Source organism: Erythrolamprus reginae, chromosome 5 (assembly GCF_031021105.1).
Source record: "Erythrolamprus reginae isolate rEryReg1 chromosome 5, rEryReg1.hap1, whole genome shotgun sequence".
Classification (NCBI taxonomy): Eukaryota; Metazoa; Chordata; class Lepidosauria; order Squamata; family Dipsadidae; genus Erythrolamprus; species Erythrolamprus reginae.
Genome location: NC_091954.1, coordinates 113377335 through 113399913, shown reverse-complemented (window position 1 = coordinate 113399913; position 22579 = coordinate 113377335). Strand labels below are relative to the sequence as shown.

The 22579-nt window shown below is 40.4% G+C and overlaps 2 protein-coding genes across 2 annotated transcripts in view; one reads left to right on the top strand and one right to left on the bottom strand.

The window, feature by feature from the left end:
• The window catches only part of LOC139168241 (cytochrome P450 2J5-like), a 96779-nt gene that overhangs the window by 23825 nt on the left and 50375 nt on the right, over positions 1–22579 (bottom strand). The window lies entirely within an intron of this gene.
• LOC139168242 (cytochrome P450 2J5-like) lies at positions 849–21389 on the top strand. Its single transcript, XM_070753761.1, has 9 exons — positions 849–1019; positions 4063–4225; positions 6630–6779; positions 6971–7131; positions 9408–9584; positions 12677–12818; positions 16809–16996; positions 17190–17331; positions 20336–21389. Exons 1-9 carry the CDS (start codon positions 849–851, stop codon positions 20518–20520), a joined length of 1479 nt encoding a protein of 492 aa, XP_070609862.1. The 3' UTR covers positions 20521–21389.

Here is a 22579-nt window from a genome sequence, read left to right as displayed (position 1 = left end):
GTATAATTTGATGCTTGGATTAAGTACACATTTCTATCAATAACTATTGTTGCACAATCTATTACAACAGCTCTCCTTATTAGTAGTGATGGGCGAGCCCAACAGTGTTCATGTTCGGCAAGTTCGGACAAACTTCATGCAAAACTCAGCTGAACCCGAACTCGAATCCAGGAAGTGATCACTTTGGCGTCCTTAGCAACCTGCTGGTATTCGTGATGTCAAACCTCCGCCCCCTGAATCTCTTTGTGGGATTCCCCATCTCCCTTTGTGCCTCTCTCCCAGCCTCCTGACTGGCTGACAGCTCCCCGGTGTTCGCCTTCCTCCGTCGCCACCGGTGCCTGGCTCCTCCTCCTCTTCTCAGCAGATGACAGCCAGGCGGCGGCTTTCGCGGTGTTCGGAATGAACGCCGAACTAAATCACGGCTGCTGGGATTACATGAATATACATGAGACATAATCCTGGGTCAGTTAATATCTCTCTAGCCCCCCCAAAATTATCCTTTATATTTGGATAAATTTCATGGGCATGTGATACAGTAGGATTTTAAAATGATTGTCGTATGCTTTCACATTTGGGACAAAATGGATTACACAACCCTTGATTGATTAAAAATTAATCATGTTTAATGTGTGTGGCACATGATCAGAGGCAACCTCATTAGCTCGAATTAATGTGACTGTGTCTTGTTGACAAAGCTCAAGCACAAATGAGACAGAGCATCAGAAGACATGTTGCTCTTTGTTTCCCATCAATGGAATATATAAAAGAGGAAGAATAAAAACAGCATCATACAAGAGGACACAGCCATCTTCCGATCCAACAGTGAGCATCAAACAAAAAGCAGGAAAATGATGGGGACAGGGATATTTTTGTCTGTTTTGCTGCTTGCTCTGTTGACTCTCTTCTTCCTGAAACAACTCTGGTCCCGAAGACATTTGCCTCCTGGTCCTTTGGCTCTACCTTTCATTGGGACCATCTTGGCAAATGGGTTTTGGTTAAGCGAAGATTACTTCCTTAAGGTATTTAAGTCTAACCAGTAATATGCAACATAATTTTAACTTGTTTTTTTAAAAATATCAAAATCATGGACAAATGTATTAATTTAGTAAAATGCTTTCACACAATGAGGAATACATTCTTCAAGGGCTAATGATGACACTTGATTGGTTATTTTCCACATCATACCTAAATATTCAAGAAAGACTTGCTTATAGCTGCTTTACAGTGTACTGTGTGAAATAGAGGGGCTGAATGGAGCATGGATGATCCCAGAGTTGATTAACAATATGGAAAATATAGAAATACTATCAAATATATAGGCAGATCATAATCTGTTATCAATACACTGGAAACGTTAGAGGAAAAAGGGACATTAAATCAGAGAAATATAAAAAAAAAATACATAGAAACAATGGAAAAGTAATTATATAATTTTTGTAAGGTAAATAAAAAAGTACATATGATACAACAAAATTTGTGGGATACAACTAGGGCATATATAAGAGAGATTTTGTTAGCGTATATAAGAGGTTTCGATAGAAAAAACAAGGAGAGATTCAAAAAACAAAATCAATTACAAGGGAAACTAATTAAATTAGAGAGGAGGTTACAAGAAGAACCACAGAACAATTAAAATTATACAAGAACAAAAAGTCACAAAACATAAAATTAATTTAATCCACCAACGAAAAAATGAAAATATAGAAATACCATCAAATATATAGGCAGATCATAATCTGTTATCAATACACTGGAAATGTTAATTTAATCCACCAAGGCAAAAATGATAAGAAATATAACAAACAAAACTATTTTGAAACAGCAAATAAACCAGGGAGATGGTTGGACCACCAATTAAGAAAGGAAAAAACAGATAGATTAATACAGGAATTAGAGGAGAAAAAAGGGAAACATATGTCATGGAAAAAAAGAGAAGAAAAAGATTTTTGTTCAAATATTGTATGATCAGGAAAATATTGATAAAGAAGAGGTTAAAAGATATCTGCCAAATATAACAGATGAAGATAGAGAAATATTCAATGGAAAGATAACATTAGTGGAAATGAGAGAAGTGATTAAAAAGCAAAAAAAAAATAGTAAAATACCAGGAACAGATGGTATCCCTGTGGAGTTGTATAAAAAGATTCAAGAGCCATTGGAAGAAATAAGTCACCAGAAGTAGCGTGCAGTACTGCATTCTAACCAGGGGTAGGCAGCAGGCAGGACGGGGTGGAATGCAGTTCCACTGGCGGAAATGAAGATGCATGTGCAGCTCCAGCTGATCGGCGGCTGTCACTTCCTAGATTACTGGTCTTGACTCGGCTCTCTTTTCCCCCCTGCTGCTGTTGCTGTGTCTGCATTCCTTAATTTTTTCCTCTTTCCTCCTTCCTGGCTTCAGACGAGCTTCCCTCTCTCCTGCCCGGCTCCTCTCCAGCCTCAAGCGTCCACCTCCCGCCTGAGGTGCAAGCAGAAAGCGTGGGTGGAAGCGGCGCTGGCAGCATTTATGCTTCTGGCAACACCCGTTTGCCTAGCTACCTAGCCTGAGGTGGGGGTGACCCAGGAAGGAGAGCGCGGGAAACACTGGGAAGGTTGTAAATTGAGGACTTAACAGTTCACTTGAACAATGATGATCGTTCAAGCCACTCCCACCTGATCACATGGCCGGCAAGCCACTCCTACCGAATCACATGACCATTAAGCCACACCCACAAAATAAACCACATCCATAGTGTGGCAGTAAACATGTTGGCTGCCCATTACTGATTCTAACCATTGCGCCACCAAGGCTCATGCAACACCAAAGCCCTGTCAACGTAACTGCAGTTGAGGAGCTGATGAAAAGAAGTTGAAGTCGAGAAAGCCATCCAAATGGTAGTGTTCAAAGGATGTGACTCATAAACTAAGGTGAGGTGGAATCAGTGATGGGCTACCAATTTTTTTACTACCACACTGTGGGTGTGGCTTATGCATTTTGTTTCAACATCTTTCAGTGCAAATTGGGTGCTCTGGGGTGGAGCTCCAAATTTTGCTACCGGAACTGCATTCCTGACCGTTCCTGTAGGAGCCCATCCCTGGGTGGAATGAAGGAAACAGGTAGGAGATGATGGATTTCAAGCAGAAACTAATAGAAAGCCAAATCCCAGGAAAATAAATGAAATGGAAGCAGAAAAATTCTTGGCAGGAATCAAGGGTGTTGGGAAAAATAAATTTATAAAGAGCAGACCATTGAAAAATCTTAGAAATGCACGGCCGGTGGCTTAAACCACCGGCCGAAATTGCCTCCGGAGCAGGGGGACGCTGCCGGCAGCTCTTTGGAGCTCTGAACTTCCGGCAGCTCCTCCTCTGGTTTCCTGGCTCTGGAAGTGAACACCCGCCCACCCTCCGCTATTAACAGTGTGTCCTATGGATGTTGCCTCGGGGCCGAATAGGAATTTTTTGCGGCCTCCCCTTTAGAGGCGGACGTTTTTTCACCTATTCCACACTGACGGTGCGGACTGGATTGGTTAGTGGGTGCGGCGCACTTAGATGTCAGTATAGGCCTCCCGTTGGTCACTGGGATTTGGCAGGTTAGGGGCGGAAATGGGCAATTAGAAGCGACTGCGCAAGTTCCTTTGGGCATCCTTTAAAGGTTGATGGACCGCCTCTCTCCAGGAACTAGAGGTTGGAACAACTTCGGGGATTGGAGAGAGGATGTCCATGGGAATCACCGGGTCCAATTTCTCATGGGGATTGGAAGGTGAACTCCTCCCACACGACGAAGGGGCGTGCTTGGATCCAGGTGAAGGTGGCTACTTTCACCTGGTTCAGCAAGAAGTTTTTGCCCAATGTTGCCAAGGAATTTTCTGGTAGGAATTTCCGCCCCGTTAGTTTTGGCCTCTGCAGGTCCTTAGTTCATGTTTGAATTTAAATATTTAAATTTACTTATTCAAATTTATTTAAATTTATGTTAATACGTCTTTACTCCGCTTCCGGGGCAATTGAAGTTTTAGGGAAGACTGTAAATGGCATAAATAAGCTGTTTTATTTGATTGTAACATTTTTCAACTTTGATTCACTTGGCAGCCTGCAAAACAATATGGAAATATATACACCATGTGGATGGGACCTCACCTTCTAGTCGTGCTATCTGGATTCAAAGCTGTGAAAGAAACTATGAGCAGCTTCCCAGAAGAATTCTCTGGTCGAATAGTTGGTACCTTCACACTTGCTGCAGTGAAACAAAGGGGTAAGTGCAAATAGTAAGAGATTGTATCTAAATAAGCATCAGATTGTTACAATTTGTGTGAATGATATGCATAATATGTTGGGGGGAAAGTAAGGAATAGTTAACAAAACATTAACAAATAGTTAACAAATAGTTAAAGTCATGAGATAAGCAGAAGAAATATTGCATTCACCCATTTTATACCAAATTATTATACACTTCCATTGCATTCCATCTTGTCCATTACATTGATATACAGTAGTACCTCTAGATACGAGTTTAATTCGTTCCAGAAGGGAGCTTGTATGTCGAACAACTCGTATCTGGAACAAATGGCTTTTAGACTTTGTTTTTCCCCTCTGAGATAACCAGAAGCAAGGATTCTTGTGCCACCTAGTGAACGCTTGGCTCGTATCCCGAATTTGAGCTCGGGTCTCAAAAAGAAATTTCTCTCCCCTCGTGGCTCGTAACTTGGAATACTCGCATGTGGAGCAGCTTGTATCTAGAGGTACTACTGTATTGACTTAGGCATTACAAGTAGACTTGCAACCACAACTGAGCCCAAAATTTGTTGCTAATGGAAACAATTGATAACTTAACTTTTGCCTCATTTTACAACATTTCTTACCACAGTTGTTAAGTGGATCACTGCCACCACTGAGAACACCTTGTCTCATTTACGTCTTTTAGAAGCTTTTGATGTTCATCAAACAAGATAGAGGCTGGCAAGCACTGCACCTGTGGTCACCATACCACATGTGTCTCCCAGTGTCCATGTGACTCCTAAAAGAATTAAATATTTTTATAATAAAAAATAGCCTAGTCGAAATCTTACAAAATGGCAAAATTGCATTAAGGTTTGGTATTCGTGCCTGACATCTATCTATCTATCTATCTATCTATCTATCTATCTATCTATCTATCTATCTATCTATCTATCTATCTATCTATCATTCATCTATCATCTGTCTGTCTGTCTGTCTGTCTGTCTGTCTGTCTGTCTGTCTGTCTATCTATCTATCTATCTATCTATCTATCTATCTATCTATCTATCTATCTCCGAGTCTACGGAGAGAGGCGGCATACAAATTTAATAAATAATAATTATCTATCTATCTATCTATCTATCTATCTATCTATCTATCTATCTATCTACCTACCTACCTACCTATCTCCGAGTCTACGGAGAGGGGCGGCATACAAATTTAATAAATAATAATTATCTATCTATCTATCTATCTATCTATCTATCTATCTATCTATCATTCATCTATCAACTATCTATCTGTTTGTCTGTCTGTCTGTCTGTCTGTCTGTCTGTCTGTCTGTCTGTCTATCTATCTATCTATCTCTGAGTCTATGGAGAGGGGCGGCATACAAATTTAATAAATAATAATAATAATCTATCTATCTATCTATCTATCTATCTATCATCTATCATCTATCATCTATCATCTATCATCTATCTATCTATCTATCTATCTATCTATCTATCTATCTATCTATCTATCTATCTATCTACCTACCTACCTACCTACCTATCTCCGAGTCTACGGAGAGGGGCGGCATACAAATTTAATAAATAATAATTATCTATCTATCTATCTATCTATCTATCTATCTATCTATCTATCTATCATTCATCTATCAACTATCTATCTGTTTGTCTGTCTGTCTGTCTGTCTGTCTGTCTGTCTGTCTGTCTATCTATCTATCTATCTATCTATCTATCTCTGAGTCTATGGAGAGGGGCGGCATACAAATTTAATAAATAATAATAATAATCTATCTATCTATCTATCTATCATCTATCATCTATCTATCTATCATCTATCATCTATCATCTATCATCTATCTATCTATCTATCTATCTATCTATCTATCTATCTATCTATCTATTTATTGGACTTGTATGCTGCCCCTCTTTGTGGACTTGGGGTGGCTCACAACACATCAATAAAAACAATATACAATAACATATCTGATCCAATTAACATAAATAACCAATCTAAAAATACGATTCTAAAAAGGCTAAAACATTAAAAATCATTCTTTCAGATTCAAACCACAGACATACCACACATTCATTGGCCAAAGTTTAGTGACCCCAAGTCTGGTGGCATAAATAAGTTTTCAGATTCTTGCAGAAGGCGAGGAGGGTGGGGGCAGTACAAATCTCCAGGGGGAGCTGATTCCAGAGGGCTGGGGCCCCCACAGAGAAGGCTCCTCCCCTAGCCCCGCCAAGCGACATTGTCTAGTTGATGGGACTTGGAGAAGGCTGACTGTGGACATTGGGATTTATGCAGCAGAAGATACTTGGAGAGATATTTGGAGAGAGACTTGGCAAGAATGAGAGATTACTGGTGGGATTTTTTAACATGAAAGTTATAAGGAATCACTTAACATTGTCTGCTGATGCCCTCAGGAATCGTTTTCTCCAATGGCCACACCTGGAAACAGCAGCGACACATTGGCGTCACTTCTCTGCGGAAGCTGGGCCTGGGGAAGAAAAGCATTGAGCATCAAATAGAAGACGCAGTTCAGACTCTGGTGGAGGTCTTTAGACAAACAAAAGGCATGTAATTTGGGATAATGGCTCAAGTTCCTGTCTGCAGATTTTTTTTTTCATTCTGTCTACGTTAAACAAAAAATGTGTATTTGATATGTTTAAATTTTTTAAAAAACAATTGACATTCCCAATAATGTTTCTCATTCTGTAGAAGTCCTGCTCTTTAATAATTCCTTAAGAAATATCTTCATTTGCAGGAGAGCCTTTTGACCCATCACTTCCAGTAATAAATGCAGTTTCTAACATCATATGTGCTTTGAGTTTTGGACATCAGTTTGCTTTTGAAGATGAAAACTTCAGGAAGTTAATTCAAGCCCTTGAAAGTATTGTGAAATTCACTGGTAGCTTTTTTCATTTGGTAAGTCACGTTTTCTATTCAAGAAGAACTGTTTCCCTCAGTATTTTCATGTAATCATGAATCAAATCTATGGAGAGAACCAACTTGTTGTACATACTCCTGGTCAGTTGGAGGATGATGAAGATATTGAGGACTCTGATTCAAATAGTGTTTATGAATTAGTGGGGGCCCCAGGGTTACAGATAGTAGAACAAGTGGGAGGCCAGCCACAGGATGGGACTATGAGTTCAGGATCTAGCAAGGGAGAATCAGATGCTCGCTGGGTTAACCCTAAATTCAGAAGGGCCCAAAAACGTAGAGAACAGAGGTCTGGAAGAAGATATTAAGGAGAGGAATGGGTTAAATATTGTAGTGATGTATTTGGCACGTCAGGGGGTCAGTGGGGAAGAAGGGTGGAGTTTCAACGTTGCCGATGAGAAAAAAGGGTGTTTTTCTTGCCGCTCTCAAGTAAGCAAAAGTATTCTGCGTGATTAACAGTCAGGGCTGCTGTTTTTAGAGATCATGAATTTAGGAAAATAAATCTTGTTAAATGGAGAAGGAGAAGGAATGTGAGAAATGCGGTCAAGGGAGATAACGGACCAACAGATAAGTGCGTGTATGAAATGTGTTTGAATTCCAGAAGAGCACAGAAATAAATGGAGTTTCTTTATTCATGATATAATGCATTTAATAAGAGTTATTTGTAATTGCTACATTTCTACCAGAAGCCAGAACACAACTTAGAACAAAGGAGAAATTCCCTGACAGGGAGAACAATTAACTAGTGAAACATCTTGCCTCCAGATGTTGTGGGTGCTCCACTATTGGAGATTTTAAGGAAGAGGTTGGACAGCCATTGTCTGAAATGATATAGAGTCTCTTGCTTAAACATATGAGCCACCTGAGAGTCTTTGGGCTCTCTGCCAAGGCTCCTTGTCACCCTGTCAGGGCAGTGGCATGGTTGGAGCCTTAGCGCGGGAACAAAACGCCCCTGCACTTGCTTTTGCATGGCAACAGGATTCCACCTGGTACATTTGCTATTACCATAGAGCAAAGACTGCTGGGAGAGAATGGTGGGGCAGATCTTGCTGGGTGGGGGTCATCCTCCAAGCCTGGCCTTGGGGGAGTGGCATGGGGAAGTGTTCCCCTGTCCTGCCAAGCACAACAGCCCAGTGGGTGGAGATGTTCCAGCAGAAACACCACCAGTGGCGAGTTGGATGATGGAGAGGACATTCCTGGAGCCCCTTCTCTCTCTCTCTTTCTCTCTCTCTCGGAAACCTGGAAGTAGCCACCCACCATTTCATGCCAGTCAGGTAGTGAGCATGGGGGGAAGACTGAATCTATCTATCTATCTATCTATCTATCTATCTATCTATCTATCTATCTATCTATCTATCTATCTATCTATCTATCTATTCAATTTTTATGCCACCTTTCTCCTTAGACTCAGGGCGGCTTACAACATGTTAGCAATAGCCCTTTTTAAAGGAGCCAGCCTATTGCCCCCACAATCTGGGTCCTCATTTTACCCACCTCGGAAGGATGGAAGGCTGAGTCAACCTTGAGCCGGTGATGAGATTTGAACTGCTGACCTTCAGATCTACAGTCAGCTTCAGTGGCCTGCAGTACTGCACTCTACCTGCTGCGCCACCCTGGCTCAAGTCCCCCCTAACCAAAGAACCTCACCCATCAGCCAGTCTCCCTCACTGTAACTCTCTCTCTCTCCCCCTCCCTGTCTGTCTTACTCTCTCTTGCTCCCTGACTCTGTGTCTCTTCTCACTCTCGGAAAAGAGAGAAAGAGAGAGATAGAGAGAGAAGGAGATAGAGAGAAAGATGAGAAGGAGGGAGGGAGAGATAGAGGGAGAGATAGAGGGAGTTACACATTTCTTGTGGAAAACACGGAGCCACAAAATCTGCGTAGATGTGGCTGGGGAGGGTGAGAGTGAGTGACGTCGAGTTGGCCACACTCACCCAGGTTTGGTAGCTCCTAATGTTTTATTATCAGTGTGAAATGGTCTCTAGTGACTCTTTGAGTGTTAAAAATTGCCAAGCCCTGGACTAGAAGATCACCAAGGTCTTCAAAATGATCAATCTGCCTCTACCATGATTCTTTTCTGGAAGAATTTGGGAATGGCTTTTCTGGAGGACTTTTGAGGTCTGATTCCATGGATGTTTTAATATGCTTGTAGTGTTTTTATTGAGCTATTAAATGCTGTTTATTACTGTGAGCTGCTGAGAGTCTTCTCTCGTTGTAGTGGGAAGTAAATAAACTACTTTTTCTTTTCCATTTCTATTAGGCATTTGTTGCGTTTCCACAATTAATGAGCTACCTCCCAGGCCCTCACAAGGAGGCCTTGGGTTCTTTAGAGGTGATCGCTTCCTTTGCAAAGGAGGAAATAGAGAAACACAAGGAATCCAGCGCTTTGCACGAGCCACAAGATTTCATTGATCACTATCTTCTTCAGATGGAGAAGGTATGGGTTTATTTTAGTTCAAGGACTTATGACATTCCTGGCTGTAAGTAGACATGAAGAGCTAGTGGTGTTGCCTTCCTTGGGTTTTATTCCATTTTTTCATTTCCTGTTGTGTTTAGCCCATGTTAAATTCAAGTAAAAAAGAGCAATACAGTGGTATCTCATCATACGAACTTAATTGGTTCCAGGAGGAGCTTCGTAAGGTGAAAAGTTCGTAAGATGAAACAATGTATCCCATAGGAATCAATATAAAAGCAAATAATGTGTGCAAATCCTTCAGGAAAATCCCAAACTTTAGAAGGGAGGTGAACAGAGGGCAGGGAGGAGCAGCTAAAGGGGGCGGGTGGAAGAAGCAAGGCTAGGCTAAAGGGTGAGTGGGAAGGAAGAAAGGCAAGGGGGGCGCCCCTCCCTTTTCTTTCTTCAAAAGACACCGTTTCAGTGCCTTTGCAAGCACGTTGTTCTCTGCAAAATCTTTCCTCCAAGCTGCCCCTCCCTTTTCTTTCTTCAAAAAAGGGGTGGGGAAAGAAACCCCTTCATCCCAGCAGCAGCTGCTTGGGTTCATAAGGTGAAAATAGTTTGGAAGAAGAGGCAAAAAAATCTTAAACACCGGGTTCGTATCTTGAAAAGTTCGTTAGAAGAGGCGTTCGTAAGATGAGGTACCACTGTATTGTATCTCTGCAATCTTAAACTAGCATTAGACATTATTTATGGGGGAAGTTAGAATTAAAAGTATTAACAGGGATTTTTAAAATTAATTCATATTTAAATAAATCCTTACCCAGAAATGTTTGGACTAGAACAGTGATGGCGAATCTATGGCATGGATGCCACAGGTGGCATGCGGAGTTGCCTTAGCTCAGCTCCAATATGTATGTGTGTTCCAGGCAACAGATTTTTGGCTCACACAAAGACTCTGGGAGGGCATTTGTGACTCCAGAGAGCCTCCAGAGAGCGGCCAGAGAGCTGGGGAAGGGTATATAGCCTATTGGGCCCACCAGAAGTTGGGAAAGAGGCCATTTTTGGCCTCTAGGGGGCCTCCGGGGAGCATGGGAAGTTGTTTTCGCCCTCCCCAGGCATTGAATTATGGGTGTGGACACTCACACATGCATGATAGTGCACACCCACTTTTGGCACCCTAGGAAAAAAAAGGTTCACCATCACTGGACTAGAAGATCTCCAAGGTCCCTTCCAGTTCTATTCTGATCGATTTAATAGTCACCAAAGCTTGAAATTAGAGAGGTCCTATGCATCACTTTGGGCATAATTTTAGATTTAGATTCTCTAGTATTCTCAGTCATCCAGATCATGGTCGTGGTTGTCCCAAAAGTGCTTTTTCAGGAGGCAACTGGACTTTCTTGTTTTTTATTTGAAGACGTTTGCTTTCTTCAGCTCTGAGAGGATAGTGGGGTATGGAAGGATTTATATTCCTTGCAGACAGCAGGAATATACTGCAAATCTCACAGGAAGAGAACCTGGTCTGTTTGTTGTTGCAACAGACACAACGTTGACTACTCCCGTGGTTTGGTAAAAACTTAATGATGACTTGGAAGAATCTAGCATGCATTCAAAAACTCACATGGTGTTGCATGGTAGCCACAAAAGCTTATACAGTAGTTTGGCCACTCATGTACATCATCTGTAGGCATAACTTTCAATCAGTTATATATATATGTATATGTCATATGTTTTTTTGCTGAATTTGAAAATTAAGGGAGACTAGGATAGATCTATTTCAGCCTTATTTTGGCCTCATCAGCTAGCCATACCCTCACTGGGACTTGAACCTGCAACCTTTGCCTTGTAAGGCAGAGAATTAACCTCTAGGCTACAGTATCCAATCCCTTCAGCTCTGCACCAGGGTAGGGCTACATACTTTTGTGTCGAATCACCCTGGTGTATTAAAGGAACATCACAGCTCCTTTTTTTGCCTCTCAGCCCAACCCAGGGCCGTTTCCAAGGCAGCTAATTTTATTGATAGCCATTATATATAGTTATATATAAATAACTAGCAATATATATATATATATAAATAACTAATAATATATACATAGCTAACCGATGAGGCCAAAATAAGGCTGAAATATATCTATCCTAATCTCCCTTAATTTTCAAATTCAGCAAAAAAACATGTGACAAATTTCTACACAGCAGACAATTGCTGAGCCATCAAACCACACCCAGCCACCAGTATTTATATACACCAGGGTGATTCAACACAAAAATATGTAACCCTTCCCTGGTGCAAAGCTGAAGGGATTGGATACTGTAGCCTAGAGGATAATTCTCTGCCTTACAAGGCAAAGGTTGCAGGTTCAAGTCCCAGTGGGTATGGCTAGCTGATGAGGCCAAAATAAGGCCAAAAAAGATCTATCCTAGTCTCCCTTAATTTTCAAATTCAGCAAAAAAACATGTGACATAGATAGATAGATAGATAGATAGATAGATAGATAGATAGATAGATAGATAGATATAGATATAGATATAGGTATGTTTTCGTAGATTTTCACGGGTACAGGTATGACGGTCTTTGTATATTCGGCTTTCTTCCCGTGTAAGATTTGGAAATCTCTGGCGACGTTTCGACGAGGTCCCACTCGTAATCTTCAGGCTGGTGTTTCTGTCCTTGTTCTAGGGCTGTGTTCGCCCTAGAACAAGGACAGAAACACCAGCCTGAAGATGATAAGTGGGACCTCGTCGAAACGTCGCCAGAAATTTCAAAATCCTAAACGGGAAGAAACCCGAATATACCAAGACCGTCATATATATGTATGTATGTATGTATGTATGTATGTATGTATGTATGTATATCAGTTAAGTATATATAATTACTGTTCCACATACAAACATTAATTGAGATAGCCAACCATAAAATAAAAGGAAATGAGTTTCAATTCTTCAAAAGCCAAATCACTTTTTGATTTTGGATACTTTAAGATAGTATCTTAGTGTGAACCTATCACTTAAATTGTTACTCTCCTGCATTGATTTAGCTATTTAACCACCAGGAATATATTTATTCTAATGACCTGTAGCACAGAGGGAACAATAACCACATAGAATTATTGTAATTTTCATTTTGTTTTAAACATCAGAGCAACAATGACCCTGACTCTACCTACAATGAAGAGAACTTGGCTCAGTGTATTGTTGATTTTTTTGGTGCTGGAACAGAGACAACCTTCACTACTATAATGTGGGCTCTGCTCCTCTTGACCAACCATCCTGACATCCAAGGTGAGACACAGCTGGCAATGGGAACAAATGCCATTCTCAGGTTCTTCAATGCACAGAAAATATTTGAAACCCTAAGCTATTGAATGAGGAGCGTAATCTACTCTTCAGATTAATTTCCCTGTGTAGATTCTTTTGGGGGGGGGGATAATTTTTTTTATTGCAGAGATTCCAATTTACATACCTCAAATTAAAATATAATACAATACAATATCGAATGCCAATTTCTTAGTCAAATTAATCAATTTTTTCAAATTATTCATCCAATTATTTTCTGGTAAATTCCTGTGTAGATTCTTGGTCCTTCACAAAGGATGTGAAGATCAGCAGCATTAAAGGAAAGCTAGGAATGTACAGAGAGAAAGAGCCTTCTTTGAATTCTCAACAAAACGTTGAAAGAAGAACTAAAAATTGGAACCAATATAAATCTGAAACATTTAACAGATTCACTGTAGAAAATTATCATGGTTTTCCGATTCGTCATTTGTTTCTGGCCTAAACTGCATATTTATTTATTTATTTTTATTTTTATTGATTGATTTTTCTCCAATACACAATGACGGTTTTAGTAAAATACATAATGAAGGTTATAGAGGATATACTCATAGTAAAATATATCTAACAAAGAATAGAAGAGAAGATATAGGAATAGAACATATCAATGAAAGAATAGAAGAAGAGATATAGGAATAGAAGAAAGGTATAGGAGATATAGGAGAGCAATAGGACAGGGGACGGAAGGCACTCTAGTGCACTTGTACTTGCCCCTTACTGACCTCTTAGGAATCTGGATAGGTCAACCATGGATAATCTAAGGGTAAAGTGTTGGGGGTTTGGGGATGACACTGTGGAGTCTGGTAATGAGTTCCATGCTTCGACAACTCAGTTACTGAAGTAATATTTTTTACAGTCAAGTTTGGAGCGGTTAATATTAAGTTTAAATCTGTTGTGTGCTCTTGTGTTGTTGTGGTTATAGAAAACCAAATGTCAGAGTAATAAATATAGGGGGGAAAATCAAAGTAGCAGGAGCAACAAGATGCATGATCCAAGGCTCTGTGCCAGGAAGAGAAGGAAAGGGAAAATTATGGAGGATTCCTCACCACGTGTGGCACCAAATGAAGCCATCAATCTTCCCCTTAACCCTACCTTCTTCCTACCCTGTTACTGCTGGTCCTCGTTCTTGACTGAAGACCAGAGGCTGAATGGGCCAAACTGGGATGGCATAGCAGAGAAAGGGGATTGTTCCGGAGTTGAGAGCCAGCTGAAACTTGTATTTTCACTCTGCCAACAATTGCAGACCACTGGTCAAAGATTTGGGGTAAAGGGGGAGAGTGAATCTAAGACCATTCTCTGCAGCAGCGAGGAACATGACCAGGACAAGAGATTGTTTATTATCATAAAATGTTGGAAGTACCGAGGTGCTTCCACAATATCCATTTTAACCAGTATCATCACTGTTGCCCGCAAGATGCCCAGTTGGGAACTCCTTTCATATCCCCTAAATGAGCCCACTAAAGTGGTAACTATTTATCTATTCATGTTTGTACGCTTTCAAATTGGTACATTGGGAGACGCTTGAGCAAATGACAGGAGCTCGCCAAGTTCTATTTGAATCTCAAATCCATATGTAGTCTCTTTATATTGCAGTCCAATCCAATCCAATCCGGTTCAAAATACACAGCTCAAAAAAATAAAGGGAACACTTAAAATGACACACTATAACTCCAGGTAAATCAAACTTCTGTGAAATCAAACTGTCCACTTAGAAAGCAACACTGATTGACAATCAATTTCACATGCTGTTGTGCCCATTCAACTGTTTACAGAACAAAGTATTCAATGAGAATATTTCATTCATTCAGATCTAGGATGTGTTATTTGAGTGTCCCCTTTATTTTTTTGGGTAGTATATATCATCAAACACAATAACAAGTTACATAATGTTATTATTTCAGATTCTTAGGTATTTCCTTCTGATCAAGCTCAATCTCAGCTGCTAATATAAACATGCATCCATAGTTTATTATATTTCTTTTAACCAGCAGATGGCGATGTCAGTTCCCAATATCACAAATTGGTTCTTTTCTTGAACTAGTTCGGCTTTTAGTAGAGTTCCTTTAATTCTCTCTATAGTCTTTTCCCCTTGCTAGATAGGCGCTGTCTCCATTTTGAAACTCTTTTGTTCCCTTTTAAGTTTTTAATTTTCTTCTTTTAAGCATTTCGCAAATTACTCAAGACCCACCTATATCACCAGGCATGGGGGAACTGAAACACTTCCCCAAGGCTTTTATATTTTATGTATTGGTATGTATGTGTCGCATGGTTTTTAATTAATGGGGTTTTAAATATATTTTTTTTAAACATTAGATTTGTTGCAATGTTATATTGTAGATTTGTTGCAATGTTATATTGAGCCGCCCCAAGTCTTCGGAGAGGGGCGGCATACAAATATAAATAAATAAATAAATAAATAAATAAATAAATAAATAAATAAATAAATAAACAAACAAACAAACAAACAAACAAACAAACAAACAAACAAACAAACAAACAAACAAACAAACAAACAAACAAACAAACAAACAAACAATAAATAACATCAGTCAAACACTCGCCAGCTTTGGTACTTCTCCACCTCTCTCCAGCACATACACTTAGATCCGTGGCAACCCAAGATTTCTTCAATCAACCAGTTCATTTGTGGCTGGCACAGCTAATGATAATATTTAAATCGTCTTCCTCACTTGCTTGCTGAGGGGCTGGGGCTGGCTCCCTGGGGGAGTTGCAACCCCCCAAGTCCGCCAACAGGTTCATCTCTTTTCCCCTGCCCCTCCAGGGCAGTTCGGACTTGGAATCAATTTGAAGCCCTCTGGTAAGGTGGGGCAGAGCCGATAGTAGTGTAAAAGTCAATGAACAGACAACTGGAATTGGAGGCCTAGTTAGGGCTTTGAACTTGGTATTCCAATAGATAAGGAGTCCAGAAGACAACAATCAATTGATGGAGTTCTCATACTCTGAAAACATTGGTGGGCCCCCGGGGAAGAGCCTTCTCTGTGGTGGCCCCGGCCCTCTGGAATCAACTTCCCCCGGAGATTATAACGGCCCCCACCCTCCTTGTCTTTCGCAAGTTACTTAAGACCCACCTATATCGCCAGGCATGGGGGAACTGAGACATCTCTCCCAGGCTTATTATATTCCATGTTTGATGTGTATGTGCTGTATGGTTTTTAATTGTTGAGGTGTTTATATATTTTATTATTTATTTATTTATTTATTTATTAGATTTGTATGCCGCCCCTTTCCGTGGACTCAGGGCGTCTCACAACACAATAAAACAGTGCATGACAAAGCTAATAATTTACAATTTAAATATTAAAAAAACCCATTATTAAGCAAACATACATACAAGCATACCATACATAAATTGAATTGGATAGGCCCGGGGGAGATATCTCAGTTCCCCCATGCCTGACGACAAAGGTGGATTTTAAGGAGTTTACGAAAGGCAAGGACGGTAGGGGCAGTTCTAGGTTTAGGTTTAGGTTTATTGGATTTATATGCCGCCCCTCTCCGTAAACTCGGGGCGGCATATAAATAGTTCTAATCTCTGGGGGGAGCTGGTTCCAGAGAGTCGGGGCCGCCACAGAGAAGGCTCTTCCCCGGGGACCCGCCAACCGACATTGTTTAGTTGACGGGACCCGGAGAAGGCCCACTCTGTGGGACCTAATCGGTCACTGGGATTCGTGCGGCAGAAGGCGGTCTTGGAGATATTCTGGTCCGATGCCATTATTAGATTTGTTCCATTGTTATACTGTTTTTATTACTGTTGTGAGCCGCCCCAAGTCTTCGGAGAGGGGCGGCATACAAATCTAATAAATTGAATTGAAATTGAATTGAATTGGTGGCAATAGGACTTTAAGGATTAAAATTTGGAAACAAATTTTAATTTGTTTGGAAACGAAGCTTTCATTTCTATCTTTTTTTCTTTTCTAGAGAAAGTCCAGAAGGAGATTAAAGATGTGTTTGATATCTCTCAGTCAATTTTCTATCAGGATCGGAAGAAGCTGCCCTACACCAATGCTGTGATTCATGAAATGCAACGTTTAAAATATGTATTGTTAGCTGGGCTTCCCAGACAATCTACAAAAGATGTGAAGATGAAGGATTACCACATTCCAAAGGTGAGAAATGCTAACAGCAGCCTAGATGCTATTGGAAACCTGACACAGCCACTACTCCCAGAAATTGTTTTGGAAATAAAAAAATGTGGGTCCATAAATCAAGCTAAAACCAAATGTTTCATCAATATTGTTTGAACTTTGCTGCCTGTTTCCCTTATGAAACCGCTCTGCTTAATCATCTCTTTGTTTGCAGGGGACCATTATTTTTCCAGATTTGCGTTCTGTTCTCCTTGATCCTGAACAATGGGAGACACCCGAAGAATTCAACCCAAATCACTTTTTAGATAAAGATGGGAAGTTCATTGAACGAGAAGAGTTTCTGCCCTTTGGAATAGGTACATCTTTGAACCCAAAGCAGTTTATCACATATAGATTTCCACTGCCCCCGTCATTGAGTTGTTCTGAAGTCATCAATGATTGAATAGATAATCAAGGAATCTAAATTCCTTCTAGTTTGAAAACCATGAGGGTCTGAAATTCCTCTTGGGCTAACAAGTTTAAACTACAAAGAAATAATTATATTTAGATTGTAATCACTAGAGCTTTGTAAGATATCTACAAGTTTGCATAATAATTTCTGGTATTTGAATGAGAATTATTAGTCAAATCTGCTTTATTGGCAATGTTGTTACAATGGGCTCTGGCACTTAGGCCATTAGATAGAATAGAATAGAATAGAATAGAATAGAATAGAATAGAATAGAATTTTATTGGCCAGGTGTGATTGGAGACACAAGGAATTTGTTTTGCTGCAGATGCTCTCAGCGTACATAAAAGAAAAAGATACATTTGTCAAGAATCCTATGGTACAACACTTAATGATTGTCATAGGGGTCAAATAAGCAATTCAAATTCAATTCAATTCAATTTATTAGATTTGTATGCCGCCCCTCTCCGAAGACTCGGGGCGGCTCACAACAATAATAAAAATAATATTCCAGCAAAAACAAATCTAATATTAAAAAGCACATAAAACCCTATCATATGAAGAAACAATCAATATTAATAAAAATATTAGGATACAAGCAACAAGTTACAGATATGAGTGCTCCAAGGTCCTTAACAGAGCGAGGGTCGTCTACAAGATTGTGTCCTCCAAGTTTGTATTTTGTGTTCTGATTCTTTTTACAAATATGTAAGACAGAACATTTATTGGTTGAGATTTGAGGTTTCCAGTTATCAGACCATTGTGATACATGGTCTGATAACTTGGCGTGAACTCCCTTCTACACAATTTTGAAAAGCATACATTACCATGATACCAATCATGGAAAAACATATCATTATAAAACAATTATTAAAAACATCTTGCATACATTGCGAGGGTCATAGTAAGACAGTTTTACGTAATTAAAACTGTCTTACTCTGGCTCTCACGAATTATAATTAATTAATATGCCACCTAACTTATAATAAAATGACTTTAGGTAGCTTAGTTCAACTAAAGCTTGAACCATGGGGGCACAGTGGTTAGAATGCAGTATTGCAGGAAACTCTGTCCACAACCAACTGTTTGATCCTGACCAGCTCAAAACTGATTCAGCCTTCCATCCTTCCAAAGTCTGTAAAATGAGCACCTAGATTTTTGGAGGCCATGAGCTGACATTGTAAATCACTTCCAGGCAGGGGTGGGCTGCTGCCTGGACCCAGGGGGGTGGGACACGCAGTGGGGTAATGAAAATGGAGCTCCACCCACAGCACCCAATTTGCACTGAAAGATGTTGGAAGGAAATACAAGGCATCCTGCATAAGCCACGCCCACAGTGTGGTAGTAAAATTTTTGGTAGCCTTTCACTGCTTCCAGGGTGCGGTAAACCCTTGTGGGGTAATATATAAAACTAAGAACTAGTGCTAATGCTAAAGGTTATAAGTGAAAGGTTATAGGTTTATCAATATTAGCAATAACATTCTTCCTTACAATAATAATAATAATAATAATAATAATAATAATAATAATAATAATAATTTATTAGGTTTGTATGTTGCTCCTCTCCGAAGACTCGGGGCGGCTCACAACAACAATAAAACAATATTACAATGAAACAAATCTAATATTAAAAACATCTAAAAGCCCATCATTTAAAACCATGCAGCAGACGCAAACCAAACATAAAATAAAAAAGCCTGGGGGAGGTGTCTCAGTTCCCCCATGCCTGGCCATACAGGTGGGTCTTAAGTAATTTGCGAAAGACAAGGAGGGTGGGGGCAGTTCTAATCTCTGGGGGGAGTTGATTCCAGAGGGCCGGGGCCGCCACAGAGAAGGCTATTCCCCTGGGGCCCGCCAAACGACATTGTTTAGTCGACGGGACCTGGAGAAGGCCAACTCTGTGGGACCTTATCGGCCACTGGGATTCGTGCGGTAGAAGGCGGTTCCAGAGGTATTCTGGTCCGATGCCATGTAGGGCATCAGAATAAACCTTCCTTTGCAAGAATCACCTTATGGTCAGGGATTCTGGAGCAGGAAATAGATGGTTTGCTTCAATTGGCATTCTCCCTGTTTAGGAATAGCAAGCCCTTATTTTATTGTTTGGCATTTTATTTGGGCATGTGCATGCAAAGTGCATAGGTGGCCACGAGGTGCGGCCATGTGACACAGAAGTAAGTAAACCAGCATCGAGGTAAATTAGAACCTGTTGTTCATACTCCTGGACAGTTGGAGGATGATGAGGAGCTTGAGGACTCTGATACAGATAGTGTTTATGAATTAGTGGTAGGCCCTGGGTTACAGGTATTAGAACAGGTGGGAGACCAGCCGCAGGATGTTGCTATGAGTCCAGAATCTAGTGAGGAAGAGACAGACATTCGTTGGGTTATTCCTCAATTCAGAAGGGTCCAAAAACGCAAGGAACAGGTGTTAGGAAAAAGATATTAAGGGGAGGAATGGGTTAAACACTGGAGTGGTGTATTCAGTACATCAGGGGGCCAGTGGGGAAGAAGGGTGGAGTTTCAATGTTGTAGTTCTAAAATGAAACGTGTTTCAGTTTGGCTCTGAAGTGAGTAAGTTTATTCTGTGTTATATTGCAGTCATTCCTGCTGTTTTTTAATCATGCTGTAGATACATAAATCAAAGGAGACGGGAGGAGGCATGAATGAATGCATGTGGAATGTAATTAAGAGAGATAACGGGAGAAAGGAATGTGCCCGTCTGTACTGCATTTTTGAATACGGAAGTGAAGAGAATAAAAATGGAGTTTCTTTGTTTATGAAATACTGCATTCAGTAAGCGTTATTTTTAATAACTAAAGTTCTACCAGAAACCAGAACAGAACCCACCCCTGCTGAAGAGGTATATTCTGGATAAATGAATTTTATTTCCTTCATACTTACTGTCATCTACAGGTCAGCGTGTATGTGTAGGAGAGCAACTGGCAAGAATTGAGATCTTCACCTTTCTGACCAACCTGTTGAAGGCCTTCAGCTTTCAGTTGCCTCAAGGAGTGAAAGAACTCAACGAAACACCTATTATAAAGGTGACAGTGCATCCACAGCCTTATAAACTATGTGCCATTCCCACAAAGACTTAAACCTTAACGCTACAGAAAGCATAAACCTAAATACAGACTATTCAATATGATAAATGTTTCCTATTGTTCTGCCGGGTTCTCGACATGAGCCCGTAATTAAATGCAAAGGTAGAAAAAGCAGACACACATGTGAAAAGTCAAGAATAATGTCTTTATCCAAAGAAAAATAGAAGCAAAAACACCCTTTTGGTAGTCAAAGGGCTCACCGTCAAAGCAAACAGACTTGAATGCAGTGAAAAAACAAACAAAACAAACTCAAAGCTATTAACAAGTAGCTGTGAAGTCGTCACAGCTACTCTCCTTTAAACGTTTCCCAACTCACACGTTTGATTATGGTTTCAGTTCAGAGTCCTGATATCAAAGCACAGAGTCCTTGGAGAATCCGGAGATTAAAGCCACATCCACTATCACGAACAGATAATCTTCCACACTGAGAGGCCGGCACGCTGCCCGTTTAACAGCAGCCCTAATTAGTTGACCCACACCCAACCACAGGTGAACTCTCTTATCTCTTGTAATACCTACGTAGCTGCTCTTTCCTATTCATGGCCCTTCGCCTACGTACATCAATAAATGCTTCTTCGTCAGAGTCCAGCGAAGATAAGGAGGAGGATGAATTGCTTCCTAATGGGCTGCCTGCCATGACCCCCTCTGAGGGTCCCATTTCACCGTCACTCCCTGCTTCCAACGATTCTTCACTGTCTGAAGCAGTCGGCAGTAAAACAGGCCTCTGACACTGGGAGGATTCACCCACATCCACCCCCACAGTCCTTGGGGCAGGAGCTGGCCCAGAGCCAACCTCAACACCTATATTCATCAATTCATTTTTAAAATAATATTAGAACTTTTAGCTTTTTAAATTATATTAAATTGGCTCTAGATGTATTGTTATGTTTTCTTTGATACGTTGTGAGCCGCCCCGAGTCCTCGCAGAGGGCCAGCATTCAAATCCAATAAATAAATAAATAGTTAAAATGTAATATTGTGTTTTGCTTCTATTTACTCAATACTGAAACTTCTTCAACCTATTGCTGGGTTCATACAACATGCCTAACAAGGTCAACCAAAGACTAAAAGGATACGTGTGGAAAAAGAAGAAGAAAATTATCAAAATTATCTTTGTTCCTTTTGGGTGGTGATAAAACATATTACCCTAATGGTAGTCCCTTTGTTTTCTTTGTATTCTGGAAACAAAGTACAAATGGGTCTACCTGGCTTCAAGGATCTTTCCCTAAATGCCTCTTAGAAACAGCTGCATCTGAATGACATGATCTAAATAAAGAGGTATGTGGGAGTAGCAAGCTGCCTGGTATATAGAAAATGACCACAGCTGAGTGATGTCCATGTCCTGGATTCAGATCATGCGCTAGCTAAGAAAAAAATGTGCGAGGCAAACCTTTACCTTTATGCAGCCTGGCATGTGAATCCAGTATTTAGCTGTGGGCAACCATATTTACAAATGCTCCTGAAGAGAATAGGATAATAAGAGAATTTTATAGTATCTTTATAGCAATCTGTCTGCCTCCAACATAATTCCTAAGAATTCCCCTCTCTCTTTCTTCTCTCTCCTTCCCTCCCTCCCTCCCTCCCTCCCTATCTATCTATCTATCTATCTATCTATCTATCTATCTATCTTCTATCCAAATATCCACCCATCCATCCATCTATCATCTATCCATCTATCCATCTATCCATCCATCCATCCATCTATCCACCCATCCATCTATCCATCTATCCATCTATCTATCATCTATCCATCTATCCATCCATCTATCTATCCATCCATCTATCCATCTATCATCTATCCATCTATCTATCCATCCATCCATCTATCCATCCATCCATCCATCCATCCATCCATCCATCTATACATCCATCATCTCACTTACTGTAAATAGGAGGGGGAGTTTATAGAATCATCATGTTGCTTCCAACAATCTCATTTTAAAGACATCAGAAGCAGTACTGAGTTCCAAATTAGTTTCCTAGCATTTTACATGTGTGATGCTTCTGCACATAAGTGTCCTGGATGGGTGGGTGGAACCTCCTGCCACTGCTG

What these genes read in the sequence shown, in the direction of transcription:
- LOC139168242 (XM_070753761.1), top strand. Translation starts at nt 849, where the DNA reads ATGATGGGGACAGGGATATTTTTGTCTGTTTTGCTGCTTGCTCTGTTG. An exon ending in GCGAAGATTACTTCCTTAAG is followed by an intron (nt 1,020 to 4,062) that starts GTATTTAAGTCT and finishes TTCACTTGGCAG; the next exon opens with CCTGCAAAACAATATGGAAA. An exon ending in CAACCATCCTGACATCCAAG is followed by an intron (nt 12,819 to 16,808) that starts GTGAGACACAGC and finishes TTTCTTTTCTAG; the next exon opens with AGAAAGTCCAGAAGGAGATT.